General features: G+C 40.7%; 2 protein-coding genes across 19 annotated transcripts in view; both read right to left on the bottom strand.

The window, feature by feature from the left end:
• LOC133630117 (protein scribble homolog) overlaps window positions 1-1,384 on the bottom strand; it is a 78,772-nt gene extending 77,388 nt beyond the window's left edge. For 7 of the 13 annotated variants that reach the window (XM_062021445.1, XM_062021443.1, XM_062021448.1 and 4 more), the window contains exon 1: window positions 403-1,383. In XM_062021445.1, the coding sequence (XP_061877429.1) occupies window positions 403-561 (159 nt within the window). In that variant the 5' untranslated portion in view covers window positions 562-1,383. Of the gene's footprint in view, window positions 1-402 lie in introns of all 13 variants that reach the window. The other 6 variants (XM_062021455.1, XM_062021456.1, XM_062021447.1 and 3 more) reach the window with 2 other exon arrangements.
• A 4,877-nt stretch (window positions 1,385-6,261) lies between these two features.
• On the bottom strand, window positions 6,262-24,881 carry LOC133630116 (poly(U)-binding-splicing factor PUF60). Of its 6 annotated transcripts, none has more exons than XM_062021437.1 (12): window positions 24,829-24,881; window positions 24,228-24,321; window positions 18,897-18,992; window positions 16,867-16,956; window positions 16,317-16,367; window positions 15,381-15,542; window positions 15,218-15,310; window positions 10,544-10,757; window positions 10,228-10,460; window positions 9,666-9,780; window positions 6,905-7,152; window positions 6,262-6,837 (listed from the first exon to the last, which is right to left on the bottom strand). In XM_062021437.1, exons 3-12 carry the CDS (start codon window positions 18,978-18,980, stop codon window positions 6,538-6,540), a joined length of 1,590 nt encoding a protein of 529 aa, XP_061877421.1. In that variant the 5' UTR covers window positions 18,981-18,992; window positions 24,228-24,321; window positions 24,829-24,881; the 3' UTR covers window positions 6,262-6,537. The 6 variants fall into 6 exon arrangements, with proteins under 6 accessions (XP_061877421.1, XP_061877424.1, XP_061877422.1 ...); XM_062021440.1 differs by having other exon boundaries at window positions 10,270-10,460; XM_062021438.1 differs by having other exon boundaries at window positions 24,232-24,321; window positions 24,829-24,866.
• Between the last annotated feature and the right edge of the window lie 1,433 nt (window positions 24,882-26,314).

Genomic DNA, 26,314 nt, shown 5'->3' with positions numbered 1-26,314 from the left:
GCTGATATCACAGCTCCTCCTTTGGAAACAATCTACCAGGGGTTGCCTCACCTACCCCGAAGTAATCGCACGGGACACTGGGATCCTTGTTTCAGAGCTGGGCTCTGCCATGGGTGACCCCAACTGCTGGCAGAGGGTTGTGCAAGGTCTCTCGGCTACGGCGGCACATTGATGATGATGATATGGAAGAGGATTACACGATTACTCTGCCGAGCTCTAGACAGCAAAGACGCTCAACAACGGCACATTTGCGGATTATAATTACTGGTTTGCAAAAAATATTTTTAGCCCAATTAGGTGAAATTACATAATCTCCCACGGCACACCAAACAATATACCACGGTACACTAGTGTGCCGCGGCACAGTGGTTGAAAAACACTTGTTTAGAGGAACACACATACCTTAGGAAGCTCCTTGAGTTGGTTGGCGTCCAGCAGAAGCTCTTCCAAGCTGCGGCTGTAGCGGAACACCTCATCTGGGACCGCCTGCAGGTTGCAATGCCGCTTCTCCACCGACTCGACGTGGCGGTTGCAGCGCCACAGCGGGATACACTTCAGCATGTCCGGCCGCCGCGGGAGGGTTGGTAGCCGGTGTCACTGGAATCTCCGCATCGGAGGTGGCTGGGATGTTCGGGTGGCGGGGGGGTCGTCGGAAAAGAGTTTTAGGTTCAACTGTGCGTCCACAACAATCCAGAACAGGAGGCCGAAATCCAATTAGGGACAAAAAATAATCCCCCCCAGAGCGGTTGGTGATATTGCCAGTGTCAGTATGACGCCGAGCGAGGATTGCCGTTCTTACCTCCGAGGTTTACATGAACACATTATAAAGATTCATCTCACTTGGCTGGACTGTTCGCCTCACTTTGTGCAATTAGCGTGTTTTGTCGGTAAAGCCACCATCCTTGTGTCACAGGAAGGCTAGCGAGAGAGCGTGCGGCAGACGCCGAGCTAGGCAGGAACATCGGTCGGGGAAAGCCAGAAAAAACATATGTCAGGCGATGTAGACGGACCGAGACGGTGACGGCGACCGTGTGAAACGGAGCGAGTCGGCCGAGGTTCAACAGGGTGTCATGGATGCGCTTACTCGTCCTCACCGGCTGTGTTGTTAGCGAGCTAGTTGCTGTTAGCATACATCGGCTAGCTGCCTGGCTGAGCGTCTTTGTGTCGTTAGCTTGCACAAGTGTCGAAAAAGAAGTGGAAAACAGCTTCCGGTTGCGTGTAAACACAAAGTAGTGGCAAGTGTCATTGGTAAAGTCCTATAGCAGAGACGCAGCTTTGGAAAAATGCCCACAGCGAAGACAGGAGCTTCTCATCAGGCGCGCTTCCCTCCCCGTTCAGGCAGGCCGGTTAGGCGATAGGCGTGTGGGGGCTGGGCTACGTTTGCGGCCATAGAACCGCTGCCTTCAGTCCCCCCCACGTTGACTCTATACTCCAAGCCTTTCTTTGGCGCCATCTAGCGAGCAAACCCATACTTCACGATACAGCAGAAATCTAAAATAGGGCATTTGTTTGATTTCTCATATAAAACAGCGACTCCTTTCAGGCCTTGTTTGCAGATTTTCAAAACATTTCCCCTAGTTTTTTGGGGAAAAAATTCACATTTTGTGAACAAATAACATTTAATTGTAGAAAAAAGTGTTTACATTGTGCAGCAACTGTGACAAAGAGTAACCTATCTTCCAGCAGACTGGATTATAAAATGTACAACATGTATCAAGGAAAAGTTTTTACAGGTCAATAATTTTAGATGCAACCAAAGAGTTATTGACTCATCAATAAAGAGCTATGTAAAAAATACTAATAACAAAGATACAGTTGCCGTGACTGGCTGAAAGTAGTTGGATGGGCAGTAGGAATAAAAGGTGATCATTTTACACACAGCTATTGAAGAGTTGTGCACTTTGGTACACACGACTTTGCGAGATGTTGCGAAGGCTTCAATAACTTTAAGTCCGACGCCATGAAATACGCTAAGATCTTGGCATTGTCGAAATCCTCTTCTCCTTGATTCTCTTGGTTGATGACGAGTCTGTTGACGGTGCCAAACTTGCCAAACTCTTGTCGCTTGTTAACCTCAAGGTCACCGTCAATGTCTTCTGGTCCAACCTTATTTCAAATAAGTGTCACTGTGGACAGGAAATTAATGCAGTTTATTAAACCAGCAGTTACATCTAAAATCCCATTTTCTCACAAATGTTACCTTTGTTTGTCGAAGCAGTTTCAGCATGCCCATGTATCTGCACTGCAATCCGAAATTTGTTTTTGATCGCTCAACATCACCTCTCCGGTACCATACTGGATCATCTCCTCTTTCACCTCTTTCTTTACTTGGAGGTTAGTGACCCCGGCTTGACTGGACAGGACTGGAGACGACACAAGTACGGGGTCTACCAGGCCTGACTGGGGAGGCACTGGTATCTGGGACAGCAACGGAATCACACCTTAAAAGGGAGTTAAGGTTTGAGAGGGTGACCATCAAAATACATTAAAATTAAACTAGAATCACATACTAATTATTGTCTTTGAATCACCTAATTTATCTGTCTACTCTACTCTGCACAGGCAGCTGTGCAATGTGTACCGTGACTTGCAGAATCATGTTCATCACCGAAATAGACATACCCTTTGATCTATGATGTATTTTCCCTGTTTGGGTGCTCTTGCTACTGGTCATTGCCGTTGGTGCTGTCCCAATTGGTACCCAGTCCGTCTGGCATCCTTGTTCTCTTGTATTTCCCTGGAAATGGAGAAACAGCTACATGTAATATGGATACCTCATTTACATAAATTATGAATACTTTTGTATTGGGCTTGAACTGTAATCCATTTGAACATTGATTAGGAAAACAAATCGAACCTGATCTTGATCGCCCTCCTCATCAGGCAAATCTAGTGCCATTGCCATTGGTTCATCCACCGCATCCGCCACTGATGCCGTAGTCGTACTGGCCATGATCTGATCTATTGTCTGTAAATGTACAAATGTACAATACTTTATATTATTGTGTATTGTAATCTATTGACAGTATTGACAGTAATGTCAGTAAATGTACGATACTTTATACTGCAGAAGAACTTGACTAGAACTTGAAGACTATTTTATTGTTAATTTATTTAATTGTTCATGGAGTAGTCCAGTGGTTCTCAAATGGGGGTACACGTACCCCTGGGGGTACTTGAAGGTATGCCAAGGGGTACGTGAGATTTTTTTAAAATATTCTAAAAATAGCAACAATTCAAAAATCCTTTATAAATATATTTATTGAATAAAACTTCAACAAAAAAATGTTTAGAATTAAATTCATGAATCCAGATGGATCTCTATTACAATCCCCAAAGGGTGCACTTTAAGTTGATGATTACTTCTATGTGTAGAAATCTTTATTTATAATCGAATCACTTGTTTATTTTTAAACAAGTTTTTAGTTATTTTTATATCTTTTTTTCCAAATAGTTCAAGAAAGACCACTACAAATGAGCAATATTTTGCACTGTTATACAATTTAATAAATCAGAAACCGATGACATAGTGCTGTATTTTACTTTTTTTTCTCTTTTTTTCAACCAAAAATGCTTTGCTCTGATTAGGGGGTACTTGAATTAAAAAAATGTTCACAGGGGGACATCACTGAAAAAAGGTTGAGAACCACCGGAGTAGTCTATGACTGTGTGTGTGAGTTTTGATTGATTGATTGAGACTTTTATTAGTAGCTTGCACAGTGAAGTACATATTCCGTACAATTGACCACTAAATGGTAACACCCCAATAAGTTTTTCGACTTGTTTAAGTCGGTGTCCACTTAAATTGATTCATGATACAGATATATACTATCAGATATATACTATCATAATACAGTCATCACACAAGATAATCACATTGAATTATTTACATTATTTACAATCCGGGGTGTGGAGGTGGGGGGGGGGGGTAGGTAGGTAGGTTTGGTTGTTATCATCAGTCATCAACAATTGAGAACAGAGAAATGGATATTGGAACAGTGTAGTCTGACTATGGAAACTGGAAATCAAGATTCTTACCCTCTTCCTTTCCCTTTTGGCAAATGCAGACCCATATGTGCACAGTCTGTCCACTTGTGGAGGGTGTGGGGTGCTCTGAACTTGTCGAACTTGCACTTAAGCCTGACCGTGGTCTATTGAAAATAGTTGGCTTCGCACCTTTCTTCAGCACGAGTCGACGAGTGGTGATTCCCATTTCTGCCATTCGCAAGGGACCCTCTTCGAAACATGATCTTTCGAAATGTTCGCTGCATAATACACTGTACTTTTTATGTGTCGTCCAATCCAACCGTGTTCGCTTGACTTCTTTGTTCCATAGTAAAGCTTGGCCGCCATCTTTTGGGAATAAAAACAATGAAACACTGGTTGTGTTTAAGTTTGTGTTGCTACATCCAGCAGCAACACACCGCTTCCCAACAACTCTCTTTCTTGCAGTCTCCATTGTTAATTGAACAAATTGCCAAAAGATTCACCAACACAGATGTCCTGAATACTGTGGAAATTAGCGATTAAAACAGAGCTGTTTGTATTGGGACGGACCTCTTCCAAGATGTCGCGTTCAACTGATTCCGTCACGCGCATACGTCATCATACCGAGATGTTTTCAACCGGAAGTGTGGCGGGAAATTTAAAATTGCACTTGATAAGTTAACCCGGCCGTATTGGCATGTGAGTGTGACATGTGTGGCTGTTGACTAAGTATGCTGTGCTTTCACTTGACTGCCTGTGTATAAAATCGACGTGATCATTACAAGTTGAAATGATCGTCCATTGAGTCAGCACTTCTTGACTTCAACGCTACATACTTCGAACCGAGGTGGAGAGCGATAACTGCAGGTCTGCCTCACGACGACGGAGACAGACTGTCGCGGTGTTATCCTGAAATCTGTTATCCATCGGAATTTGTGTCTCCAGGGGGCGATATTTCCATGGCGTTTGTTTGATGGCTAAACGGCAAGCCCAAAGAGGAGGAGAAGAAGAACGCTTGCGTAAATGGCGTAAACTATCCTTAATGCTGAAACGTCAGTTGTCAGAATTTCAGCATTAATAAATTACACATAACAGCTGATACAATGAACTCATACTATAATGAAAGTAAGTCATTGATTTCCAGAATATGTGTAATTTATTAATGCTGAAATTCTGACAACTGACGTTTCAGCATTAAGGATAGTTTACGCCATTTACGTAAGCGTTCTTCTTCTCCTCCTCATTGGGCTTGCCGTTTAACCATCAAACAAACGCCATGGGAACATCGCCCCCTGGAGTTACTAATTCCGATGGGTAACATATTTCGGTACAACAGCTGTTGTCCATAGGAGTTTGCCGCCTTCTGCAACCTTCCTCCGTCGCTCAAGTAGTGCAGCGTACAAGCGACCTTCTTTAACGGGCTGATGGCTTCTCTCATGTTGGTTGATTGGCCCTCGATGTGAGGACGAAGGTCTTCACTCAGGGCCAAAAGTGAAGCTCTCGACATTCGAAAATTCGCCCTCCATTCACCGTCTGCGACAAGGCCGTCCCACCAGCGACTAGTTCTCCCAGGTCTCACCCAGATTCTTCTGGTGGGCCTTCTAGTTAGCGGTAGGTTTAAAATAATTCCACGCATGTAATTATATATGTGTTTCCGCTGCACACTTAATTGATAGAGGGCGACGAGGTTTTGTTGCAGAGGCGCTAATAGCAACTGCAGCACGTACACAGCTCTGTTGACCACCATTGTTGTTGTTCTTGTGACCGGTTGTTGCGTGCGGTCACGTGATAGGAATGATCCAATGACGTCATCCTTAGAAAACTTTTTGGAACAATTTATACTGAAAAACTTAATTTGAATTCAAACTAAAAACAATTGATCAACTCAGCAACAAAATACATAAACACTTTAACCTACAAAACTCAAACTGAGAAAAATAAAATTGATAAGCAGCAGAAATACATAAAACACTTGAACCTACAAATTGTAGATAAATAAAATAAAAAAATTAGGTCACATTTAATGGCTACAATGATCATTTTGTAGTACACAGCTTTTCGAAGCATGATACTAATAAAGCATGTTCCCCAGGATCACACACCCACCCACAGGGAGGTCCGCCCTACTATTTGAGAACTGTGAGAAGCATTTTCCATCCATTTTCTACCGTGTGTCCCTCTCGGGGGGCTGGAACCTATGTGATAGCCTGTTTTTTTTTCAATTTTCAAAACATTTTGTTTCCCAGTTTAGGGGGGTAAATGTCACCTCAAATGTTGTGGACAAATAACCTTTAATTGTAGAAAGAACAATGTTAACATTATGAGCAATGCATGACAAAAAAGTAAATGAAGAAAACTGTTTTAACCAGACCCCGTTACAAAAATGTGGTACTTGCAACGAGGAGGATTCTTACAGGTCACAAAGCAAATATTGAAAAAACCAATAATTACAAAGATGCCATCAGGATCTGCAGTATGTGGCTGATAGTAGTTAGATGGGCAACAGGAATGAAGATGGGCACTGTGCTGGTGAACCATTTCACACACACTTCATGCAGAGTAATCACTGCCGTTGAACCGGTCTTGGTCATACACCTCAGCCACCACTTTGCGACCGCCAAACCAGCGGTCGTTAAGGGCTTGAATAGCTTCGTTCATTTCTGATGCCATGGAAAACTCTACAAATATCTTGACAATGATGTCGGCATCCTCTTCTTCTCCTTGCTTTTCCTGATAGATGATGACTTTGTTGACGGAGCCAAACTTGCCACACTCTTCTGTCACCTCACCTTCCAAGTCATCGTCAATATCTTCTGGTCCAACCATATTTCGAAGAACCATCACTGTGGACTGGAAAGGTCAAAAGAAAGACATTAATTTAGTTTATTAAAACAGACTAAAATGTCCTCAAATTTACCTCTGATTTTCTAAGCAGCTTCTGCATGACCATATGTCTGGCACTGCTGCCCGAGATGCTCATGTGTTCTTGATCACTCAACATCTCCTGTCCTGTAGCATCCTGTAACGTCTCCTCTTTCTCCTCCTTCTTTACTTGCAAGATGGCAGCCCCGACTTGACTAGACAGAACTGGAGGCGATGCAAGCACGGGGTTCACCAAGCCCACATGGGGAAGTACTGGTATTGGGGGACGCACCGGAGTCACACCTTAAAAAAAAGACAAAATTAAGTGTGAGGGTGATCATGAAAATACAGTAGATCCCACAACAGACTGGTCCGTTCAATTTATAATGGTTCATTTTAAACCTGTCAGTAGTTATAATACTCTAGGGCAGGAGTACCCATTACGTCGATCGCAAGCTACCGGTCATTCGCGGAGGGTGTGTCAGTCGATCGCCAGCCAGGCATTAAAAAAATAGTCCTAAAAATGAGCGATCATAAATCTTCACTATGACGTCACTTTTGTCACTTGATTGACATTCACGGCACCCGAGGGTCTTCTGAGATGACGCTGGCTGCTGCCAGCTCATTAAGAAAAAATTACAGACAGGAAGGCGAGAAACACTTTTTATTTCAACAGACTCTGGCGCCGTACCTGTCGTCAAAACTCCAAAGACCGACTGCCCAGTTGCACAATAAAAGCGCTGCTTCATCCTGCCTGCGCTAACAAAATAAGATTCTCAGAAAGCTGGCGTGCACAAGCTAGCAAGCTACGGAGTTTGCCGCCAATGTATTTCTTGTAAAGTGTATACAAAGGAGTACGGAAGCTGGACAAAAAAGATGCCAAAAACCAACCACTTTCATGTGGTATTGGACAGAAAGGAGGACTTTTTTTCTCCTCCATTTGAAAATGCGGACGTTATCAGCACCACTGTCTGATTCCTATCAATGCAAGTCATCACAATCAGGTAATACACTAACTTATATTCTTGTCTTCATGAAAGAAAGGAATCTATATGTGTTAAACAGGCTTGTATTATCATTAAACACCTTTAACTTGTTAACAATATTAACTATATGTGTTAAACATGCTTGTATTATCTTTAAACACCTTTAACTTGTTAACAATATTAACTATATGTGTTAAACATGCTTGTATTATCTTTAAACACCTTTAACTTGTTAACAATATTAACTATATGTGTTAAACATGCATGTATTATCATTAAACACCTTTAACTTGTTAACAATATTAACTATATGTATTAAACATGCTTGTATTATCATTAAACACCTTAAATTTATTAACAATATTAACTATATGTGTTAAACATGCTTGCATTATCATTAAACACCTTTAACTTGTTAACAAAAACATATCTTTCATAAATAAGTAAATATAAATTATATATATGAATGAGGTAGATCCCCACGACTTGATCAATTGAAAAGTAGCTTGCCTGCAGAAGAAGTGTGGGCACCCCTGCTCTATGGCATTAAATCAGTCGCAACTAGACGGTTCAGATTACCTAATAAATTGTTTTGCCTCTCATCCGAGCAGGCTTCAACAGTTCAAACTCAGATTCAAATTAGAGAAAATAACACAATATCCAAAGTATTAATGCTATTAAAGGTGGGAACATGCCCAAAGGAATATGTTTTGCTCTATTGTGTTAAAAAACAACAGTTGTTAAAGCTGGGGTACCAAAGTTATATTCTTTAACAAAAAAACAACAACATTTGCACCATACAGTATATCGTAACAGTAATCATTTCTGAAGAAAATGTGCGTCTGCTGGCTGTCCATGCAATATAATTCAGTATTTTAGCATAAATAACCCCAGAGGACAAAATCATTTGCTCAACCCCTCCAGATCCAATCACAGGATTTAGAGAAAGGAGGGGTGGGCAGACCCCACAAAGGCTGATGCGATATATAGTGAAGCACGTGCACGGTGCAAACTTGTTTAGTAAAGCATGGCTGCCAAACGGCCACATGGAAAAATCGCAATACCTGCGCTTGCCTTTACAGCATACATTGCTAAAGAAAAAACCCCAAAAGACGAAATCAGAGGAAGAAAAGAAAATTGCGTACATCTGAAAAAACAACGAAGAGCCAAAACTTGAATAAATATCGGTCTGGCGTAGTCAAAATGAACGGCATTGTGGGCCAGTCTTGGACTAACTTTGGACGGCTAAGTGGCTGCTTTCCTTCTTGACAGGGACTAATGTTCCATTTTCCTATATTTTGTGTAACATTTTGTATGCCGACATGTGTTATCGATAGTCTGCAACAAAATAAGAAGTAGGGGATCCTTTGATGCAACTTTAGACTGTCAACAACCTACGCGTGTGCATGTACAGCTCTCGTGTCCAATTTTGTGCATTTCCAGAGGAGGAGACTGGGAAGGACTATCAGTGAGGTGCGCAGAGTGGGGGGCTGGATTTATTTTTTGAATTCTTCCTTGCAACACGGCATTCAAGTACCCCGGCTTTAGGATGCAATGGAGTGAGACCACCAAGTCGTGAGGATAGAGTCAACCCTCGTTAGCATTTCATTCAGTTGTATTAATAGACAGGGGTGCTTTTTAATAGAAAAGTCTGTGTGTCCAGTTTTATCGTTAGACTTAATTACTGAATATTTTAGGAATGAATGGATGTTAAAACATGGTTTCACATTTAGTATTAAATCATGTTGTGCCTCCCAACAAGCAGATTTGCAAGCAACAACCTGAAACAGCTTTGTGTATTTTGCATTGTACTTGGCCGATTGTACCCACCTGTGATAACCCCGGGCGCCTGCGCAGCCATAACAGCCTGCGGTATTCCCATTTGCTGACTAAGAAGCTGGGGCGCCGCTAACGCCCCCAGGACTGATGCACCAGCTACAGCCTCCTTAAGAGAGGGGGTGCCGAAGACATTAGGTAAGGGAAACACACAGAACACAACACAAAGGCAACACAGTCAACCATCAAGCAGTTATAAGACAATATGAGCTCAACCGCTCTTCAGAACCACTGAGGTGACTAACATGTAACAGCAGTTAATCAATATTCACATGGAAAATAATGTAATTTGTGCTTACTAAGAGAAGACTCTTAGCATACACACCCAATCGGTGAATGGGAGGAGCTTCGCTTCCATATGCTACACAATGGGGGGCAATAAAAATTCAAGTTTTTAAGATTACGTGAAGATTCTACTGTTTTGAATATATTAATGTGGAAATTACAACAAAATTAAATGACACTGTCACACCTGTGAGTGTCTAGTAAACTGGTCTTCTCCCAGTCACCTGAATAAAATTTGAATGGCCATCAGTTCTGTTTTTATTATATTTACCTGGAAGGCCATTAAATCCCTTTGGAAGGGATTCATACTTGCCTGGGCCGTTATCTTGGCAGTGGCTGCCGCGGCGGCCACAGCCGCTGCAGGAGGCAGACCACCAGGGGTTGTGGGAGTTAGGAGGGGCATAGGAGGGGTCACTGCTTTGCCCACCCGTAGGTATTGACCCCCCAGGTCAAAGAGGTTCATAGAAGACACAGCATCAACGGCCGACTGTGGCTTTTCATACTCTGCAAGTTAATAAAATTATCGTTAAGAGCAACGTGACCGATGAAACAAGCGTGAGCGAAAGGCCGCCCCCCCGCCAGCTCACCAATGAAGCCAAAGCCCCTGTGTCGTCCTGAAGTGGGGTCCCTGGCTAATGTACAAGATTTGATCCTCCCAAAAGCCTCAAAAACACTTTTGATGTCATCATCTGACAGGTCAGGATGCACCGAGGCCACGTAGATGCGGTTAAAAGCGCGCGCTTCCTCTGCCAGCTGGTCAATGATGGGTTGCGCCTGACCGATGTTACTTGGCCGCCCAACCTATAGCACAGATCATACCAGCAGGGCTATTTATACACGGTGTTTCCATAGGAACCGAGAACGCACGCCGAATGCCTTACCTAACCTACACTGCAGCTGTCTAGTCTAGTCAAACTCCATTTAGCAAAAAAAAAAAGTTTTACAAACCCCGTTTCCATATGAGTTGGGAAATTGTGTTAGATGTAAATAAAAGGAATACAATGATTTGCAAATCCTTTTCAACCCACATTCAGTTGAATGCACTACAAAGACAAGATATTTGATGTTCAAACTCAAACTTTATTTTTTTGCAAATAATAATTAACTTAGAATTTCATGGCTGCAACACATGCCAAAGTAGTTGGGAAAGGGCATGTTCACCACTGTATTACATGGCCTTTCCTTTTAACAACACTCAGTAAACGTTTGGGAACTGAGGAGACACATTTTTAAGCTTCTCAGGTGGAATTATTTCCCATTCTTGCTTGATGTACAGCTTAAGTTGTTCAACAGTCCAGGGGTCTCCGTTGTGGTATTTTAGGCTTCATAATGCGCCACACATTTTCAATGGGAAACAGGTCTGGACTACAGGCAGGCCAGTCTAGTACCCGCACTCTTTTACTATGAAGCCACGTTGATGTAACACATGGCTTGGCATTGTCTTGCTGAAATTAGCAGGGGCGTCCATGGTAACGTTGCTTGGATGGCAACATATGTTGCTCCAAAACCTGTATGTACCTTTCAGCATTAATGGCGCCTTCGCAGATGTGTAAGTTACCCATGTCTTGGGCACCATAACATCGCAGATGCTGGCTTTTCAACTTTGCGCCTATAACAATCCAGATGGTTCTTTTCCTCTTTGGTCCGGAGGACACGACGTCCACTGTTTCCAAAAACAATTGGAAATGTGGACTCGTCAGACCACAGAACACTTTTCCACTTTGTATCAGTCCATCTTAGATGAGCTCAGGCCCAGCGAAGCAGACGGCGTTTCTGGGTGTTGTTGATAAACGGTTTTCACCTTGCATAGGAGAGTTTTAACTTGCACTTACAGATGTAGCGACCAACTGTAGTTACTGACAGTGGGTTTCTGAAGTGTTCCTGAGCCCATGTGGCGATATCCTTTACACACTGATGTCACTTGTTGATGCAGTACAGCCTAAGGGATCGAAGGTCACGGGCTTAGCTGTTACGTGCAGTGATTTCTGCAGATTATCTGAACCCTTTGATGATATTACGGACCGTAGATGGTGAAATCCCTAAATTCCTTGCAATAGCTGGTGGAGAAAGGTTTTTCTTAAAGGCCTACTGAAACCCACTACTACCGACCACGCAGTCTGATAGTTTATATATCAATGATGAAATCTTAACATTATAACACATGCCAATACGGCCGGGTTAACTTATAAAGTGACATTTTAAATTTGCCGCTAAACTTCCGGTTCGAAACGCCTCTGAGGATGACGTATGCGTGTGACGTAGCCCGACGAACACGGGTATGCCTTCCACATTGAAGCCGATACGAAAAAGCTCTGTTTTCATTTCATAATTCCACAGTATTCTGGACATCTGTGTTCGTGAATCTGTTTCAATCATGTTCATTGCATTATGGAGAAGGAAGCCGAGCAAGCAAAGAAGAAAGTTGTCGGTGCGAAATGGACGTATTTTTCGAACGTAGTCAGCCACAACAGTACACAGCCGGCGCTTCTTTGTTTACATTCCCGAAAGATGCAGTCAAGATGGAAGAACTCGGATAACAGAGACTCTAACCAGGAGGACTTTTGATTTGGATACACAGACGCCTGTAGAGAACTGGGACAACACAGACTCTTACCAGGATTACTTTGATTTGGATGACAAAGACGCAGACGTGCTACTGTGAGTATGCAGCTTTGGCTTTTTTTTGCGTATGTACGTAACTTTTTTTAAATATATAAGCTTTATGAACCTTGGGTTAGGTGAACGGTCTTTTGGGCTGAGTGATTGTGTGTGTTGATCATGTGTTTGAATTGTATTGGCGTGTTCTATGGAGCTAGGAGCTAGCAGAGGAGCTAGGAGCTAGCATAACACGTACCGTACCGTACGTGCGCGTCACGTACGTAACTTTTTAAAAATATATAAGCTTTATGAACCTTGGGTTAGGTGAACGGTCTTTTGGGCTGAGTGATTGTGTGTGTTGATCGGGTGTTTGAATTGTATTGGCGTGTTCTATGGAGCTAGGAGCTAGCAGAGGAGCTAGGAGCTAGCATAACAAACACGCAGGTGTTATTATGCAGGATTAATTTGTGGCATATTAAATATAAGCCTGGTTGTGTTGTGGCTAATAGAGTATATATATGTCTTGTGTTTATTTACTGTTGTAGTCATTCCCAGCTGAATATCAGGTACCGTGAGTATGCAGCCTTGGCTGCTAAACATTCGATAACTTGACCGTATGTGCGCGTCACGTACGTAACTTTTAAAAAATATATAAGCTTTATGAACCTTGGGTTAGGTAAACGGTCTTTTGGGCTGAGTGATTGTGTGTGTTGATCAGGTGTTTGAATTGTATTGGCGTGTTCTATGGAGCTAGGAGCTAGCAGAGGAGCTAGGAGCTAGCATAACAAACACGCAGGTGTTTTTATGCAGGATTAATTTGTGGCATATTAAATATAAGCCTGGTTGTGTTGTGGCTAATAGAGTATATATATGTCTTGTGTTTATTTACTGTTGTAGTCATTCCCAGCTGAATATCAGGTCACCCCCGGCTCTCACAGCATCTTCCCTATCTGAATAGCTTCAACTCCCCACTAGTCCTTCACTTGCACTTTACTCATCCACAAATCTTTCATCCTCGCTCAAATTAATGGGGAAATTGTCGCTTTCTCGGTCCGAATCTCTCTCACTTCATGCGGCCATCATTGTAAACAATAGGGAACTTTGCGTATATGTTCAACTGACTACGTCACGCTACTTCCGGTAGGTGCAAGCCTTTTTTTTATCAGATACCAAAAGTTGCAATCTTTATCGTCGTTGTTCTATACTAAATCCTTTCAGCAAAAATATGGCAATATCGCGAAATGATCAAGTATGACACATAGAATAGATCTGCTATCCCCGTTTAAATAAAAAAATTTCATTTCAGTAGGCCTTTAAACTGTTCAACAATTTGCTCACGCATTTGTTGACAAAGTGGTGACCCTCGCCCCATCCTTGTTTGTGAATGACTGAGCATTTCATGAGATCTACTTTTATACCCAATCATGGCACCCACCTGTTCACCTGTGGGATGTTCCAAATAAGTGTTTGATGAGCATTCCTCAACTTTATCAGTATTTATTGCCACCTTTCCCAACTTCTTTGTCACATTTTGCTGGCATCAAATTCTAAAGTTAATGATTATTTGCAAAAAAAAAAAATGTTTATCAGTTTGAACACCAAATATGTAGTCTTTGTAGCATATTCAACTGAATATGGTTTGAAAATGATTTGCAAATCTTGTAGCTGATATAGGCTCCAGCGCCCCCCGCGACCCCGAAGTGAATACGCGGTAGAAATGGATGGATGGATGTATTCCGTTTATATTTACATCTAACACAATTTCCCAACTCATATGGAAACAGGGTTTGTAGAAAAAAAAATGTTTTACATTATTACTAGCTCTCAAAGAGTCAATTTCTCATTTGAAAATATTTTTCTGTCACAGTCAATCAATTTTAGAAAAGTGGTAGCCAATTGGGACATTATCAGTGGCTAATTGAATGGTTGACAAGTCTTAACAACTATTCTCTCTTTCTGTTTCACTTGTAAAATACACTGGACTATCGACGGGACTGGGATCTGTACTACAGATGGGGCGGCCAAGCAACACCAACCAGGCGCAGCCCATCATCGGCACAACATAGCAACAGAGTGATGCAGCGCGCCGCTGGGAATCGCACTGGTACGACCGCCTTGATACATTGTGGAAGCAACATGCAGCACATACAAATCAGACACACACACGCACCTGGAAAGCAACACAGACAAACAAGGCAAAAGAAAAAAACAATTAGTGTACATTAGACATTAAAAGCTACCTAAATATTGTTCTGTTTGTTATACAGTAGATCGTCTATTCGTGATTTTGCATTTGCTCACCAGCATTTTCACAAATTTCTATTACCTGCTTTAAATTCTTTAGTTTTATGGTAACAAACTGAAAGTTGTTTGACGCAGGGAAAAGTTCTGCAGTAATCAATCCAGCAGAGAGTACTGTCTCACAAGTCAATTCACTCAATTTTCCAGCAAAAAATATTTTTTGACAAAATGTCTGTACTCTGTATACTGTAATTGTTAATGGGTAAAACTGAATCTAAAATGTGTTAAGTTTTTGAGTAGTTTTTTAGGTGCTTGTGTCACGTTTTTTTGCGAACGGCTGCGATCTACTGTATCCAGAAAATTAATTCATTAAGTAACTTACCATTAGCAATAACAATTGCAAGCGGTTCCAGACAACTCACCTTAATGTTTCGCCCACCCAACATGACGGAGTTCATCTGCTCGAGAGCCAGCTGAGCAGCTTCTGGTACGTCGTACTCCACAAAGGCGAAGCCCTGTGTAGTCCACAAGACGCAAAATGAACACAAAGACTTAAGCAGCCTACGCTGCACTCTATTAGCTAACCTTGTGCTTCATTGTTACAGAATCCCAAGACATGTCAATGCTCTTGATCGGGCCGAAGGGAGCAAAGGCCTGTCTGATGGTGTCCTCGCCAAGCTCATAGTAAATGGAGCCCACATACACCCGACACATGATGGCTAGAGCACGTTGCCGCTGAGCTGCCACCTGCCAATCAAGGGAAAAAAACAACACTTTAGAATTAGAGAAACTAAACAGAATAAGGAAGAATATGCACGCACACACAAACGTTTAATAAATGTGTATTTTCTACTGTGCTTGGTTTCCCAAAAGTAGCCTAAGGCTAATTCAAAGTTAGGGGGCGGTCTGAAGATAATGAGATAAAGTAATCAAAAGGACAGACCATTGTGGAAGACTTATTATGTACATGTATAAGAGTTAAAGATGACATGGAAGCATAAAAACACTGAAGTGATTGACATGCACAGCCCTCATTAATATTTTGCTTCAGAAACTAACCTGTAGTCCAGGGATGCAAGTAAAAAAAAAAAAAAAAAGGAGGTAGGAAAGTATTGAACGGAGGTCTTAATCTATTTTAGAAGTGCTTCTGTATCACCAAGGAAACAAGAGCTTGATTCCCGAAAAGATCAAAGATATGAGTTCCAGAAGTGCTAACCATCCTTTAATCCATGCCATGACGGTTTTAAAAAACACTTAGACATGAGTTTAGAGTTAAAAAAAAAACAAAAAAAAAACATTGACTTAAGAAAACTAAACTTTACTACCCATTAAAACTGTCTTTCAAAGTTGCATTGTCGATCATTATGGCAGATACACTAGCTTAGAAAGCCACTACTCTTAGTAAATATTCATTCTTTGATTAAAGACAGGTATTGGTGCCAAATCAACCGATGCAAGAAGGAACAAACAATCTTTTTTCATTGGGAATGCGCACAGAAAAAAATTTAATAATCTATTGACCGATTGTAAAGGTGAGAGAGGATCTCCAAAGCCCATAGTCACTGCTGCCATCTGAAAGACAGTAAAGACGAAAAAGGTGCTGAAAAGTAGGTTAGATATCCCTTAGCTTTGCTTTTTTTTTTTTTACTTTCAAAATTATTTTTACACTCAGACAGACAAAAGTGCTTATGCCTATTCTATAAGCAGACTCTTCCGCTAAACAACACAGTTTGGCGAGTTGCCTCCTCTGATTTTAAGACAAATTACCACAATTAACAAACAAGCTTCCTTAAGAAGAACAGATTTAACATTATAACCAATTCCTTCATGAGGACTTCGGCAACCTGAAAAAGAGCATAGGCAAAAAGCAGGGACACGGTCTAGACATGCTCTTTTTTTCTCACAGCATGGGGGAGAAGAAGGAAAAAAAGTATCCAATAGCTATTGAAACACGACCTCTGAAACAAGAGATAGCGGTATAAAGAAATATTATGTCTTAAGGTTCACAAATTGCGCCGCCAATACAAACTTTGGTATCGCAAAACATCACAAGACTAAAAGTCTATCTCACCTGCAGATTGGTGAGCTGCTGTTGTTGATGGGCAATGGTCTGCTTCACCAATACACTCTTAATGCTCTGTTCCATGGCATACTTCTTTGCCTGAGAAAAGAAACAAGGGGATTATATTATCACAGCTCTGCAATAAATACAGGTGGTGCTCACTTTATGACATAGTCTCATGAATTAATGTGGTACAAAAACAAAAATAACTAATTGCATGTATGCTGCGAACAAATACGTATTCACGGGTAGGGACTTTTTAAGATTAATCGCCATCGAATCGACATCGAAGTTTTAATTAGTGCGATTTTGTAACCACAAGAGAGTGAGGGTTTTTTCCCCCTCCGCCGTCACCTGCATTTGAGTGACAGACATGTTTGCCAATAAAAATTGTTGTGCCTCGCGTTTATTCGTCTCTCGCTTTAAAGAGGGAGAAAGACGCCTCACCCTGTGCATCGCTCCTAGCACCTGAGCTCGTTTATTTAACAGTCGAATAAACTGAACGCAGTGAGCCATCTTTACAATCATTCACAATTTTTTTTCCCTCGGTGGGCGGGGAGCGACTTAGCAAGACCGCACAAGCAGGGAGCACAAACAGAGCCTCGCGACTCGCCAGCGAGAAGTTCCGCAAAGTAACAAAAATTAGGATGGAAAAAATATGATTAAAAAGCTAACTGTCATGGCGTGGGAATATTTCAGCTTCAAAATGTGAGCCCATCAACCTGTACGAACGAGCGAGAATGCCGTGATTACGTGATGCAACAAACAAAAAGGCAACATCCGACCTAGTTTTTCCAAACGGAAAAAAATGCACATTAAAGTACCAGTAGAATGAAAAATTAAGTTGACTTTATACGCTTAATTGTGTATAATTTGATCAATTGAACCAGTGTGTCTTAACTACAATCCTCAACTGGTGCATTTATTTAGTTTCAAATATCACAGATTACTTTACAAAACATTTTTGACAAAGCATGATTGTAATGAAATAAATATTTTGATAGGTAGTTAAACTAGATCTAAAGCATAGCACTTTTATTTTGAAGCCGCAAAACTGTGATTGGCTTGAGAAGGTGTTTTGACATGTTTTGCAGACCTGACTTTTAAATTAAAAAGACCCCTTTCAACTTCCTGCTTAAAGTATTTAATTTATGTTGAGCTGTTATGCCATGTTACTAAAGCAGTCACAGTAACAAGCTACATTTTATGTTATCAATGCACCTGAACCGTAATCCAAACACGGGAGTAAAGCTCCTCCTCTCTGAAGCTGCAATGCGCGCCAGCAGGCGTTCGCTCCAATTATGTCGTCTCATTTTGTTCAAAGATAAAATTGTCTTTTCCTGACTCGCCATGGCCTTGGATCTGAAATTTCCATTATGTCCCCCTTCACTTTGTGCATTTCTACTCACTATTTTCGAGCTTGAGCTCAACAGCAACTAACCCTATTACATTTCCCCACGCTACAGAATGGCCCGATAGTCAAAAAGGAGTCAGGGCGCATGCGCATTAATAAATTATTGCCGTTAAAGGAAGTTATATAGACAACATGTTATCGCATTAACTTTGACAGCCCTAGAAATAACACATCCTAAAATGCTCAGAAAAAGGAGAAATGCTGAGTTACAATGTACACATGCTTGGTCTGAACCATTTAAGACCATCTCGGGCATCACAGAGAATAAAGATTGATTTAATCAATGTCCAATCCATCCATGTCAAATAATCTGCTCCTATTAAATAGAGATAACTAAGCGGCACAGTGGTCTCATTGAGATTTACTCCTCTCAATAAGTTCCCGTGTATGCAGATTTTTCTGCAAATATTGCCAAAGTTATGATAGTAAAATGAGACAGCATATGTTTAAGGCACGTTTAGAAGCACAAGGTGAATTGAAATTAAGAGGAAGTTTGGCCTTGTAGCGCAGCTGTAAGACCAATTTGGCGTGTATTTTGTTTGTTGGTTGAATGCATAATGTTAATTTAAACTGAACAAGAGGATATGTGAAAAATATCACAGCGTATGTTGGGTTTCTTTCTTACCTTCTGCAGCGCCTCTTGCTGTTCCGGGGTGAGAGGCGGCAGGCCAAGCTTGGTGCCTGCCCCCTGTCCATTCTCCATCGTCATAACTTCACCTCACTGTAATTCAAAACCAGCATTAATAAGACCTTACCAGTAAAGCACAATCTTGTGTGTACATATCAATTTCAAGGTGAGGCCCACAACAACATATACAGTAGCAAGAAAAAGTATGTAATCCCTTACTATTAATACTTATCACATAGGCCTCTTGGCTCTTGTGTAGAGCAAATTCCAAGAGTTTGAGGGGGTTTTAATCAGTCTACGTTTTCACACCATTGGGCTGGGCAATAAAACGATATCAATATATATAGCGATAGACACAATCAATTAAAAACGTGTTCCATAAAACGTTCGATAAATACATATGTTTTCTTCGTCGAAAGAAACAGGAAATTGCAAAGGAATGTTGGCTGCATAAACAAAGGCAATTGCTAACCAAAAAACGCAAGAGGTGATCACTGGGAGTGACATGCTAACAGCCAAACAGGTAAAAGTAACAACGATCAAATTTGGTTGCGCCACTTTGATGTCTTGCGGTTGATTTTTTGAGTGGAGTGAGAAGAAACTAAAAATTAATGCTGAAAAGAAATGTTGATAAAACAGGATAAGTAACCTCGACCGTATGACAGTTTATTTAAAAAAACAAAAACTTAACTGTGGTCAGACCAAAGCGCTTGTATTCAATAATACCAAACCACTTTAACCGCACTCACCCATGAGCACACACACATGCCAGCACTAAACCTGCAGAATATAGTTTTTAGGTTTGTCTACATTTACATTTTCACACCTTGCACTATTTTGTTACACTTTATTAAGCGTTTATATGTTCCTTATTTTTTAACCTTAATTTTAAAGAGGTTATTGTTAAGTGTTCAATGTTATTTTAGAATTTTTTTACATTGAGTTTTTTCCATGGTTGTGTTGACATTTCATTTCCTGTTTGCCTTAATTGCCGAAGGGGTTATAATCAGGGGAAGGTTACATGTTAAAAATGTTTACATTTAATATATTTGTCTCCTGGTCATAGGTCAGAAAATAACAGTAATTATTGATAAAGACTGATAAAAAACAGATCGTTTTTAGCCATCGCCAAGCCCTATCACACCTTCAAACTCAAAATCTTAGCATGAGCTAAAGTCTTACTCCAATTAGCTTTTTTGAGGTCATAAACTCAAAAGGTTTAAGTTTTTTCCCCCACAAGCACTATTAATCTTCTTTTGGTGGGGGTACTTTTGGACTAATTGAAGAGCATAGAGGTTGATTACATAGTTCACATTTCCCGGAAGTACCTCGAATTCCGAAAGTCACAGGTCTGATTTCTCAAAGTGCAAAAAATTAACAAGCACAATTGTTAATATCAAGCAAGTCAAGATCATACAAAGCTAGCTATACCTGCAAATAAGTTTGCATCTCCTTACTTGTAGCTTAACATGGATTTAGTGCTAGCTAAAAATGTCTATCCAGGGCAGCAGTCATGAATATCCAAGAAAATTGCGTAACATTTCATCCATAACAACTCGACTATAGCCAGATAGCATCATACTGATATGCAAATATTCGCTCTGAATGGCTTTTTAAGTTTTTAAAGCATTCAGTTTGTATTCAAAACGGTATGTCTATACCGTAAGTATGCTCTTGCCGCTCATTAATTAAATAAAATAATAATAATATTTTTCTTTATTAAGGGATGTTCCTTGGTTACATAATTCTTATGCTTTTATGAAAAATAAGGGAGCTATGATGATTTGAGGGTAAATTCCCAAAATATAGGTCACACATTTCTCTATTCTCTTAATGGAAAATTTAAAACAAAAAAGTGGCTGATTCGTTCCCTTCAGAAATTTGTAGCACCCGTATTAGTTGGCCTATCACAATGGTTCAAGTACCATTGGAAGGTTTTTTTCTAAGGTCTTTAAAATGTTATCAATTGCTTTGAAATACATGCATTTCAAATTCACGTACCTCGATATTTGTCAAAGCAAAACATGTTCTAGATCAAAAATCACTTTATATTCTCTACTGCTCACTAGTGTTACCATATCTGAGTTTTTGTGTAGAAATATGGGGAAACAACTACAAATGTGCGCTTCATTCACAAACTGCGTTACAAAAAAGATCAATTAGAATAATACATAATGTTGGATATAGAGAACATACCAACACTTTATTTATTAAATCACAATTATTGAAATTCAACGATTTGGTGCATTTGCAAACAGCTAAAATGATGTACAACGCAAACTATAACCGGCTACCCAAGAATGTACAACAATTCTTCTCAACAAAAGAGGAGAAATATAACCTTAGACGAAAATCTAATTTAAAACATTTGTATGCTCGTACAACATTTAAAACCTTTAGTATATCAGTATGTGGAATTAAATTATGGTACGGATTAGGGCTGCAACTAACGATTAATTTGATAATCGATTAATCTGTTGATAATTACTTCGATTAATAATCGGATAAAAGAGAAGCTACATTTCTATCCTTTCCAGTATTTTATTGGGAAAAAAACAGCATATGGCACCATACTTATTTTGATTATTGTTTCTCAGCTGTTTGTACATGTTGCAGTTTATAAATAAAGGTTTATAAAAAAATTTTTTTTAAAACAATTTAAAAAAAATGCCTCTGTGCATGCGCATAGATCCAACGAATCGATGACTAAATTAATCGCCAACTATTTATATAATCGATTAGTTGTTGCAGCCCTAGTACGGATTGACAAAGTGTACACAAAGTACACAGAACAATTATTATGATGAACATCTTGAACCCTTTTTTTTAATTGAGATTATTTATGCATTTAATATTTGTATGCTAACTATAGTATAGTATTTATTTGTTCACTGTTCTGTTACAGAGAACAAGGAAATAGGATAAAATTGCTATGGTATGAAAAGGGGTAGGATTAAATAAGCTCTGCTTCTTCCTACTCCTTTTCGGACGTGCTGTAATGAAACAACTGGAATTGTGTGATGCATTACATTGTATCGTATGTATAGGTGAGGGCCGACATCCGGGCAACTGAGCTACATACGGGTTCTTCGAGCCATAGCAACCAGACTGGCGTTGAAAACAAACCGTTGCCATTACTCTTTAACCTGTCGACCTACGCTGGTTAAACCCGTCATTCTGCCTCCAAAATGCCGAAAAACTGTGTTGTTTTTGGTTGTGCTAACCACAACTGGAAACAGGGAAAACAAAGGTTGTATTTTGTTCTGCCAAAGCGTGATAAAAGCCCACAGAGACGAGACAAATGGCTCGCAGCTTTACACTGGGAAAACGAGGACGGTTCTCACCGGAGTCCCCCAAAGTCTCGGGTCGTGTGTTCGGATCACTTCGTTTCTGGTAAATATAAGGAACAAAAATCCACCTTCTTAACCACAACTTGGCTATACCGTCCGTGCTAATGTTGTACTTGTTGAATTTGTACCTTATAACGTTCGACAGCTGAAGTTGTTGTTGTACAAAAATAACATGCGGTATATACTATATAGTCTATAGCCTGTATGTAGGCTATTTTCGAAAACCGGTTTCGTTTAAATTTGCACTTAACAGTTGGGTTTTTAAAAACCGATAAACCCTATAATTTTCATGTTGCCATTTAATCAACTACAGAACATTTTAACTTGTATCTTAACCTAGCCTCACTGGAAAGACTATTTACATAATCATACGCCATTTAGAACAGTTTAAAATGCCGTGAAACCTCGTTAAATGCTTTTTCTGTCAATGCCGTGTTCGCTGTGAGCTGGTTTGTTTTCAACGAATTCAATATGGCGACCGGTTGCTAGGGGATTGGTAGGCGGAAGTGACGTAGGTCCGCCCTCGCCTATATGGGTGAGGGCGGACCTACGTCACTTCCGCCTACCAATCCCCTAGCAACCGGGAATTCGTTGAAAACAAACCAGCTCACAGCGAACACAGCATTGACAGAAAAAGCATTTAACGAGCGTTGTGGCTTGGAAGTCTGCGTTAAATCCTTCATTTACGCATTTTTACTTATCCGCATATCGTGTGAAAAAACGAAAATGTATTATTTGCGTCAGACTCGTCTCAGTGAACTTTAAAGCTTCTCAGGCTTAGCTTAGCTTGCTAGTTAGCTTAGCCTGCGCGCTACTAAGAAAGAGACGCGGAAGTTATCAACAACAAGATCAAGTGTTAGTGTATAAAATATTGAGAGATTTGAGGGCTACATGTATTGAATGGCAACATGAAAATTATAGGGTTTATTGGTTTTTAAAAACCCAACTGTTAAGTGCAAATTTAAACTAAACCGGTTTTGGAAAATAGCTAGCTAGGCTATAGACTATATAGTATATTACTTACTTAAGTTAATCCTCTTCTTTCCGGATGGGAAATAAGGCTTCGACGACTCGACGCCATTCATCTCGCTGCTGTGCTCGTCTCTGTGCCTCGCCCCATGTAAGCTTCATCTCTTTCAGCTCCCCTTCAACTGTTCTTCGCCAGGTGTTCTTTGGCCGCCCTGGCTTACGTTTTCCCGGTGGTGTCCATCTTAACGCTGCCTTTGGTATCCTCTCGTTGTCCGGTTTTGGAAAATAGCTAGCTAGGCTTTAGACTATATAGTATATACCACATGGTATTTTTGTACAACAACAACTTCAGCTGTCGAACGTTATAAGGTACAAATTCAACAAGTACAACATCAGCACGGACGTATAGCCAAGTTGTGGTTAAGAAGGTGGATTTTTGTTCCTTATATTTACCAGAAACGAAGTGATCCGAACACACGACCCGGGACTTTGGGGGACTCCAGTGAGAACCGTCCTCGTTTTCCCAGTGTAAAGCTGCGAGCCATTTGTCTCGTCTCTGTGGGCTTTTATCACGCTTTGGCAGAACAAAATACAACATTTGTTTTCCCTGTTTCCAGTTGTGGTTAGCACAACCAAAAACAACACAGTTTTTCGGCATTTTGGAGGCAGAATGACGGGTTTAACCAGCGTAGGTCGACAGGTTAAAGAGTAATGGCACTGGTTTGTTTTCAACGCCAGTCTGGTTGCTATGGCTCGAAGAACCCGTATGTAGCTCAGTTGCCCGGATGTCGGCCCTCACCCATTCGAAATAAACTGAAACAGGAACAAACGTTAAGACAAATGTATTAAGATTAACATTAAATTCTAAAAGGTTTACATACTTTTACATGCAAATGTATTTACAGCGGACCCTCATGTCACCCCACACAACATGGGATATTAAAAAAACAGCCATGTACAAGGCGTACATCTTGATGTGTTTCCAGGTAGGACGAGTCGTAATCCTTACCTACCAAACCTTCTAATCGTTGGCTCCACCACACTTGAGGAAGGAAAGCCCCCAAGGGGAGGATGATGGGGAAGCTTTAACAATTCAATTAATTCTACGGAAGATGAAAAATGTATTTAGCTCAGTGTTGTTGAAAACAGGCACCTCGTAGAGTTACAAAGAAAACACAAGACGTCGAATTTTTGGTTAAAGTTTAGCGCAGGGGACACGATGCTTTTCATTCGAAGTGTGCAGCCGTTGGTTGAAAAAGTCTAAAACCAAACTATAAATAGATTTAGGGCCCAACAATTGTTAGTCTAAGATATATTTGAATGTTAAACAATACACACGAGACGGATAAATGTCGTAGGAGTAACACGAGATCAGGGGATTAGCTAGGCCCATTTTCTGAAAGACGCTAGCTTGTTCGCCTTCATGCTAGCAATACTAGCCATTCATTACAAAGGCGCGTAAAGAAGATTGTATTTCCCCACCGTTAGCCATTGCCCTTCGTTGTACAAATACGCTAATCCGACAGAAAAATACTAAACAAAGCTGTTATACAATGCCTATTTCACCCAAAATCGTGCAAATATGTTCATTTTTCGACGATTTTATTTACCGCAGTCTCAGTCACCGCCATAACGCACAACTCCTCCTTGGAGAGGCCTTCGCGCTGGAACGCTCGCGAGATCTGGAAGAGGAAGGCTTCCTCACAAAGTCTCGCGATAGGACAACTATCGACGTTTGTGTGTTACAACTTCCCTTTATTGTACGAAATACCTGATTATGTTTATTTTAGATGTTAAATGTCTGTATGATACTGTTATTAAGATAACGTTTTGAAAAAAATAGGCAATTTTCGAAATAGGTTGTTATCAGTCACGTGACTTTTGAACGGCGGTGAGCCAGCAAACCAATATAGCTACTGTGCAGCAAACATAGTGCGAACTAGGGCTGTGAATCTTTGGGTGTCCCACGATTCGATTCAATATCGATTCTTGGGGTCACGATTCGATTCAAAATCTTTTTTTTTTTCAATTCAACACGATTCTTGATTCAAAAACGATTTTTTTTCCCCCGATTCAAAAGGATTGATTGATTGATTGATTGATTGATTGATTGATTGATTGATTGATTGATTGAGACTTTTATTAGTAGGTTGCACAGTGAAGTACATATTCTGTACAATTGACCACTAAATGGTAACACCCGAATAAGTTTTTCAACTTGTTTAAGTCGGGGTCCACTTAAATTGATTCATGATAGAGATATATACTATCATATATACTATCATCATAATACAGTCATCACACAAGATAATCACATTGAATTATTTACATTATTTACAATCAGGGGTGTGGAGGGGGCGGGGAGGTAGGATATGGACAGCAAGTAGTGGACATAGAGAGATAGAGAGAGAGAGAGAGAGAGAGAGAGAGAGAGAGAGAGAGAGAGAGAGAGAGAGAGATCAGAAGGCATAGGAAAAAGTAACTGCATTTGATTGTTTAAATTTGATTATTAGCATTTGATTATTAGCAATCCGGTTATTAGCAATCCGGGGAGGGTGTTAGTTAAGGGTTGTAGCTGCCTGGAGGTGAACTTTTATTGCGGTTTTGAAGGAGGATAGAGATGCCCTTTCTTTTATACCTGTTGGGAGCGCATTCCACATTGATGTGGCATAGAAAGAGAATGAGTTAAGACCTTTGTTAGTTCGGAATCTGGGTTTAACGTGGTTAGTGGAGCTCCCCCTGGTGTTGTGGTTATGGCGGTCATTTACGTTAAGGAAGTATAGTGTAAGTGTCCCCCCCCCCTCTCTGTGAGCTGTGGAGTCCCCCAAGGCAGTATATTGGGACCTTTACTGTTCCTAATATACATAAACGACATGTCATCGGCATGCGACTGTGAATTGTTTTTGTTTGCGGATGACTCTGCCCTGCTGGTATCCGGCAAGGACAAGTCACAGGTGGAGAAAATCCTCAGTGCTGAGCTCTGTAGAACTTGCACCTGGCTCGCTGACAACAAGCTATCCATCCACTTGGGTAAAACAGAATCCATCCTGTTTGGGTCCCACATCAAACTTAAGAGAGTCAATCACTTCACCATAA

The sequence above is a fragment of the Entelurus aequoreus genome, linkage group LG15, assembly GCF_033978785.1.
Source record: "Entelurus aequoreus isolate RoL-2023_Sb linkage group LG15, RoL_Eaeq_v1.1, whole genome shotgun sequence".
Classification (NCBI taxonomy): Eukaryota; Metazoa; Chordata; class Actinopteri; order Syngnathiformes; family Syngnathidae; genus Entelurus; species Entelurus aequoreus.
Note: the sequence above shows the minus strand (reverse complement) of the source record. Positions and strands in the feature narration are given on the sequence as shown.